The sequence below is a fragment of the Pseudomyrmex gracilis genome, unplaced genomic scaffold, assembly GCF_002006095.1.
Source record: "Pseudomyrmex gracilis isolate BER0280 unplaced genomic scaffold, ASM200609v1 scaffold_1492, whole genome shotgun sequence".
NCBI classification, from domain to species: domain Eukaryota; kingdom Metazoa; phylum Arthropoda; class Insecta; order Hymenoptera; family Formicidae; genus Pseudomyrmex; species Pseudomyrmex gracilis.
In genome coordinates this window covers 22071-28116 of record NW_018022076.1, presented here as the reverse complement: position 1 = coordinate 28116, position 6046 = coordinate 22071, and the positions used below count along the sequence as shown (strand labels likewise).

The window sequence follows — 6046 nt, the reverse complement described above, 5'->3', positions numbered from 1 at the left end:
AGACTGTAACAGTAAGAAATTGACAAATCACAATCGATTATTCTTCTGTACTTTGTCTGTGATTGGTCAATTTCTTACTATTACGGCCTACAACTTTCCATTGTAGACGGCTCTTTATATTGCGACTGTGAATTATATCGTTCTTGAGATGATCTTAATTAAATAAGACCATCTTCACCGAGACAGTCTTAAGCATTACCTTGAGCTTCGACTATGAATACGGCCCTGTGGGTTTGAACCCCCTGCTAGTGGTTGGTTTTTGGTTTGGTGCTCTTTTGGCTCAGTAGACCTATAAAGCTAGTCCATACGCTATTCTATGTCTTTTTAGGCGATTTTTGGCGATCGTATGGTACATATACCAAAGTGTACCAAACTATAGTTCGAGTGACTTCAAATTATAGTTTGGTACACTTTGGTACATGTACCATACGATCGCCAAAAATCGCCTTTTGATAACAGGTTTAAAACCGTGGATTGGGTTCCTGACGCCAAGCCACGGAGTTGTACATTTGTTTAAATTAAAGATAATAATAAAGAAAGTGGTGTAAAACACCGACAATTGTCCAAAAATATTCACTACGCACATCCAACCGATATGGCTGATGCAATCCAACTTGTGCTTTGCTTTAACAGCTAAGGCTTTTAAGCATGAACCAACACTTCTTCATCCCCCTGCTAGTGAAAGACCAAACCTTGAATTGAATTAAGATCAAGATGAGATACGCTCAGTTAATAATGGGACCAGCAGGTAGTGGCAAGGTAATTAAATTGTATATATTGTCTTTATCAGTCTTAAGTATTGGAATTTTTTTATAATTGAAACAAATATTAATACAAAAATTTAATATCTAACAGTCCACCTATTGCTCTGTTATGCAACAACATGCTGTTGATTTGAAAAAGTCGGTGAATGTTGTGAATCTAGATCCTGCAGCTGAATATTTTGATTATGAGCCTGTAGCTGATATAAGAGATTTAATTCAATTGGACGATGTCATGGATCCTGAAGATGGTTATGGTTGTGGGCCTAATGGTGGACTTGTACTTTGCATGGAGTAAGCTTCTAACTATTAAATACACACTATATATTTATATATTTATACTATATTACTATATAAATATATACAATAATATATTTATATATTTACATTGCACAAGTTTGTTCTATATAGATATTTAATTGAAAATGCATCTTGGTTAGAAGAGAAATTGGGTAATGTGGACGAAGATTACGTGATATTTGACTGTCCAGGTCAAATTGAGTTATATACTCACATGACTGTGATACGGCAGCTGATAAGTATGCTGCAGAAACTTAATTTTCGTATATGTGGTGTATTTTTAGTGGATGTTCAATTTATGATAGATGCGTCTAAATTTCTGTCAGGAACTCTAGCTGCTCTTAGTGTAATGATAAATTTAGAAATTCCACATGTTAATATCCTCAGTAAGATAGATCTCTTGTCCAAGAATGCACGGAAAAAACTGGATAACTATTTAGATCCTGATCCACATAATTTATTAGCAGATTGTGAGGAGAATTTCTGGAATGAAAAGTATCACAATCTTACAGAAACTCTTGGTACAGTTATAACGGATTATAGCTTAGTGCATTTCTTGCCACTAAATATTAAGGATGAAGAGAGCATTACAGATATTAAAGTGACAATTGATAATACTATACAATATGGTGAAGATACAGATGTAAGAACTAGAGACTTTGAAGAACCATGTGAAGATAATGCGAATTAATATTAAAATAATAAACTTTTATCTTTAAAATTAAAAGGTTTATTTCAATTTTATTGAAAAAACAAATACATATATAAAATTTTGAAAATCATACAAAAAACGCTTAGAAAACTTCCCTCTTCACAATGCTCGTACAGCTCGCGCAGCTGCTATTTACTACTAGCAAGTGTCGCGTGCGCAACGCTCTTGTCACTTCCCATTATGCTCTTTCTAGGTGTAGATTAAAGATTCTTTTGTTAGATAAAATAAACAATTTTTTCAAAAAACAAAAACTAATTTATAAAAAAAACTTTACATCTACATCGTAATTTTTTTATACATACATATATTTCATTTAAAAAAATATCTACTTATCTCTCAAAACATCATCTTCAAGCGTAATTTTTAAGAGCGTAATTGTTAGAGCATTCAAACAATAAAATATTCCTATTGAATTTTAATCAGTTTTCAATATTTTGAGTACAAATGTCATACATCCGAACATAAGGATTGAACCATCCTGGAGAATTCCGCCACCTTCACCACCTTCCTCTAATTCATCTCCTTTGTTAATTCCTCGATTTGCTTTTGTGTAACAGTTGCAATTTTTGTCATCATTGAGATTCTGTTGCAAGTGACGGTTTTTCTCATTGATATCTTTTTCCTTTTCCAGAGTTCGCAGCAATACTGGATCATTCTTGTCGCAATTGTTACTATATTGATCCTTTATTCGTTTGGGATCGTAAAAAACACTGTACAGTGTATTATCTACTACTGTTCCATATTCGCTGTAATTGAGTATTTCGAAACAGTTGCTCAACTATATATAAGAAAATAATAATAATATTAAGAATCAACAAAAAGAACATATGCCACATCTCGAATCAAAATCGTACATTCGAATTTCTTGATTTATTTCTACAGCATAAAATTATTCTTTTAAAGATTTTTCAGGATGTTTACTTACTTTATCATAAAACAGTATTGCGTGTATCGAGGATATGAATCTGCAGTTACTGTACTCAGCTAAAACTAAGTCGCAGTTTGGACCATTGCCAATTTGCAAAACGCTGCGTATGAAAGCTGGTGGTTTATGTTCAGAACCCACAAAACATAATGCGGCTCTAGCATTTGGATCTAAAGAAATCAAGAAATTTAAATCCATATTGTAAGTTTCTTGACATAGTTTTGGCTCTTCGTCCGGATGTATTAGTTGCCAAATTGCTTGTGACGCCAGCACTTCCAGTGCTGATCTTTCTAACAACTTGATGCCTTCTTCAATACTAGAACCACGAGCTGGATTAAGTCCATACTTATAACATATTTCGTGTAGATCTGTATATTCGTCTTTTATACCACTCGCACTTTCAGTCTTTTGTGGATCATAGTCGCCATTTAGTATCGCATGTTGATACTTTTCTGAATCCCTTTTTTTTTGTATTTCCTTATCTATTGGTTTATGTTCTTCTACATCTATAGTTTCTTTGTTTTCCACATTGCTATCTTTGTATAGTTTTTCGATAATTATATGCCGCATATTCTCTCTTTCAGGCCACAAAAAAATATCAGGTGGCTGATGCAAAGGTTCTAATTTTATTGGATTCTTGTAATAATGCTTTACAGCGCCAGGAACCGGCGGATTTAGCGGCAAGCGATTTCTAACTTTTCCTTTTGTACGAAATATGGGATTTGTTCTGCGAGCTTTACGTAAAAAGTCCATCTTCACTGCATGCTGATCTATCGGTTGATTGGCGTATTTATCCCAGAGCTTCATACGTTCTGTTGCGCTACAAGATCTTACCAGGTTTTGATCTATGAAGTGATTTGGATGATTGGGACACATCCATCTGCCAGTAGGCATACAAGTTAGCGGAGGGTCCAAGCAATCCAAATGAAAATATAACGGGCAATAATCACACGGGAGTAAAGTCGCTTTCATACAACTGCGTCGACATTGAAAACACAATCGAGGTGGCAATGGAACCAATAAATTACTATCTAAGCAATGACTTCTATCAGCTAAAAGAAAATAATATGAATTACATTTAATAAACAATTGTAGGCTCTTAAGTTTCAAACTAATAACGCAAAATTTAAATGGTCATGAGAATCAAATTTGTTGCGGAATAAATAAGTAAATAAATAAATAAATATATATATATATACATGTGTTTATATTACACTCACGTGTAAATTTTTACACGTAAGTTTAAATTATATTTAATATGTAGAAATGTTATAATCTGAAACAATTATAATATTACTTGATGCTTTAATAAATACAGATATTTTTATAAAAAATTAATGAAGAAAAAATTATATAAATCATTCCTATTATTATCAGAGAGAAGATTGAGAGCGGCCATTCTATTGTAGTTTTTTACTACGGTTTCAGCCGCTGGTTTTAGCGGTATCCACAAAAGTGGATTTCAAATGTTCTACATTAAACGCAAGTCGCAGGTCTCATGGAATTGACTAATCGCATAGTCAAATCAACTAATCGACCAACGTGATTGATCAGTTCCACGAGACCTGCAACTTGTATTTAATGTAGAACAGCCTTTGAGATTCACTTTTGAGGATATAGTGCTAAAACCAGCAGCTGAAACTGTCATAAGAAACTATAATACAATGGGATGGCTGCTCTCAGTCTTCTCTCTGCTATTATTATAAATATAAAATATTTTTACCATTATTTGAGGAGTTTCCATATCTTCCTCTTCTACCAGATACATAGTCAGTCTTACTACTTCCTGGGAACGTTATAGGCATCTGTAACTCTCTGGGTAGTTCAAATTCCCTTGGACTCACCATGGCAGCTGCTAATGCTAATATTTCCAAAGGAGATTTTTTCTTATTTTTTTCTTTTGTCTTACTGTCCTGTTCTCTTTTTATGGAAGTACGAGTGCAAATGTAACATACCCATTCTCCATCTGGGATATCAGATGGATCAATTGAGGGATAGCTAAAGCAATAATAATTAGTCACAAATCTTTATAAGTTACAAGTTTCATGTTACAGGCAAAGCAATACAAAAATTAAGGAAAACTTTTTACTGGCACTGTAAATGGTATGATGCTGGACATCTATCACAACATATGAGTTCTCCTCCATCTTTACAAGCGTCACAGTAGTCATGGTTGTGACCACGACCTCGTCTTTTAAAATAAGAATGCTTCTTTTCTTCTTTTTCTTTCTTTGCTTTTGCAGCTTTGTATTCATCTGATACTGGAGGTGCTATAAGAGCTTGCAGTGCCTAAAAAGATAATAGTCTTGAAGAATCAAATATATTAAGTATACAATTGAATCAAGAGATTTCAAAGATAAGTCAAATACATTCATAACTGAAGAAATTCCTGTAAAAGTCCCTGTGCTGCTCATTTTGGGAACAATATGTACACTTTTCTATCACAAAAAGACTTAAATTTAATATTCTCTTGTTTTTACAATATATTAGCCATATATACGTAATATGTTGATTTAAATTTTATCACAGTACATAAGAATTGATATTTAATACATATTTAATTAATTAATTAAACATTAATTGAGAACCACCAGTTTATTCACATACCACCTGAAAAATTACAGAAAGTTTTAAAAACTCAACTACGTAGTTAAATTACTCCGGTTACTGATGCCCTTATGGCTCAATGTAGAATCCCTGTAATGAGTCTGGAATAGGGATGAGCATATGATATCGATATATCGACAATATCGATATAATTCTTTTGATATTCGATATTTTAGTATCGATATTCTGTTATTCATAATATCAAAAGATATCGATAATTTTATTTGATATTGAATATCGCATTGTTTGATCGGAATTATAGGATACATTTTGATTGGTCAATTTCCTTACGGCTACGTCTTACGATCGTAAGTAATTTTGCGTGTGATGGCTTTTAAGGGTCGTCTACAATGGAGAGTTGTAGGCCGTAATAGTAAGAAATTGACCAATCACAGACAAAGTACAGAAGAATAATCGATTGTGATTTGTTAGTTTCTTACTGTTACAGTCTAAAACTCTCCATTGTAGACGACCCTTTAAGAGCTGTATACAATGGAGAGTTGTAGGCCGTAATAGTAAGAAATTGACCAATCACAGATAAAGTACAGAAGAATAATCGATTGTAATTTGTCAATTTTTTACTGTTACGGCCTACAACTCTTTATTGTAGACGGCTCTTTAAGGGTCGTCTACAATGGAGAGTTTTAGACTGTAACAGTAAGAAATTGACAAATCACAATCGATTATTCTTCTGTACTTTGTCTGTGATTGGTCAATTTCTTACTATTACGGCCTACAACT

At 33.2% G+C, this 6046-nt stretch overlaps 2 protein-coding genes across 4 annotated transcripts; one reads left to right on the top strand and one right to left on the bottom strand.

Moving 5' to 3' along the window:
- The first annotated feature begins 387 nt into the window (after window positions 1-387).
- LOC109862207 (GPN-loop GTPase 3) lies at window positions 388-2192 on the top strand. The gene is made up of 3 exons (XM_020442193.1): window positions 388-759; window positions 856-1055; window positions 1173-2192. Exons 1-3 carry the CDS (start codon window positions 715-717, stop codon window positions 1750-1752), a joined length of 825 nt encoding a protein of 274 aa, XP_020297782.1. The 5' UTR covers window positions 388-714; the 3' UTR covers window positions 1753-2192.
- On the bottom strand, window positions 2173-5427 carry LOC109862205 (PHD finger protein 12-like). 3 transcript variants are annotated; one of them, XM_020442190.1, is made up of 6 exons: window positions 5306-5427; window positions 5068-5136; window positions 4788-4987; window positions 4422-4696; window positions 2699-3750; window positions 2173-2551 (listed from the first exon to the last, which is right to left on the bottom strand). In XM_020442190.1, the coding sequence occupies exons 2-6, from the start codon at window positions 5110-5112 to the stop codon at window positions 2189-2191; spliced, it is 1935 nt and encodes a 644-aa protein (XP_020297779.1). In that variant the 5' UTR covers window positions 5113-5136; window positions 5306-5427; the 3' UTR covers window positions 2173-2188. The 3 variants fall into 3 exon arrangements, with proteins under 3 accessions (XP_020297779.1, XP_020297780.1, XP_020297781.1); XM_020442191.1 differs by having other exon boundaries at window positions 5342-5360; XM_020442192.1 differs by lacking the exons at window positions 4788-4987; window positions 5068-5136; window positions 5306-5427 and having other exon boundaries at window positions 4422-4559; window positions 4654-4696.
- Window positions 5428-6046: the final 619 nt, after the last annotated feature.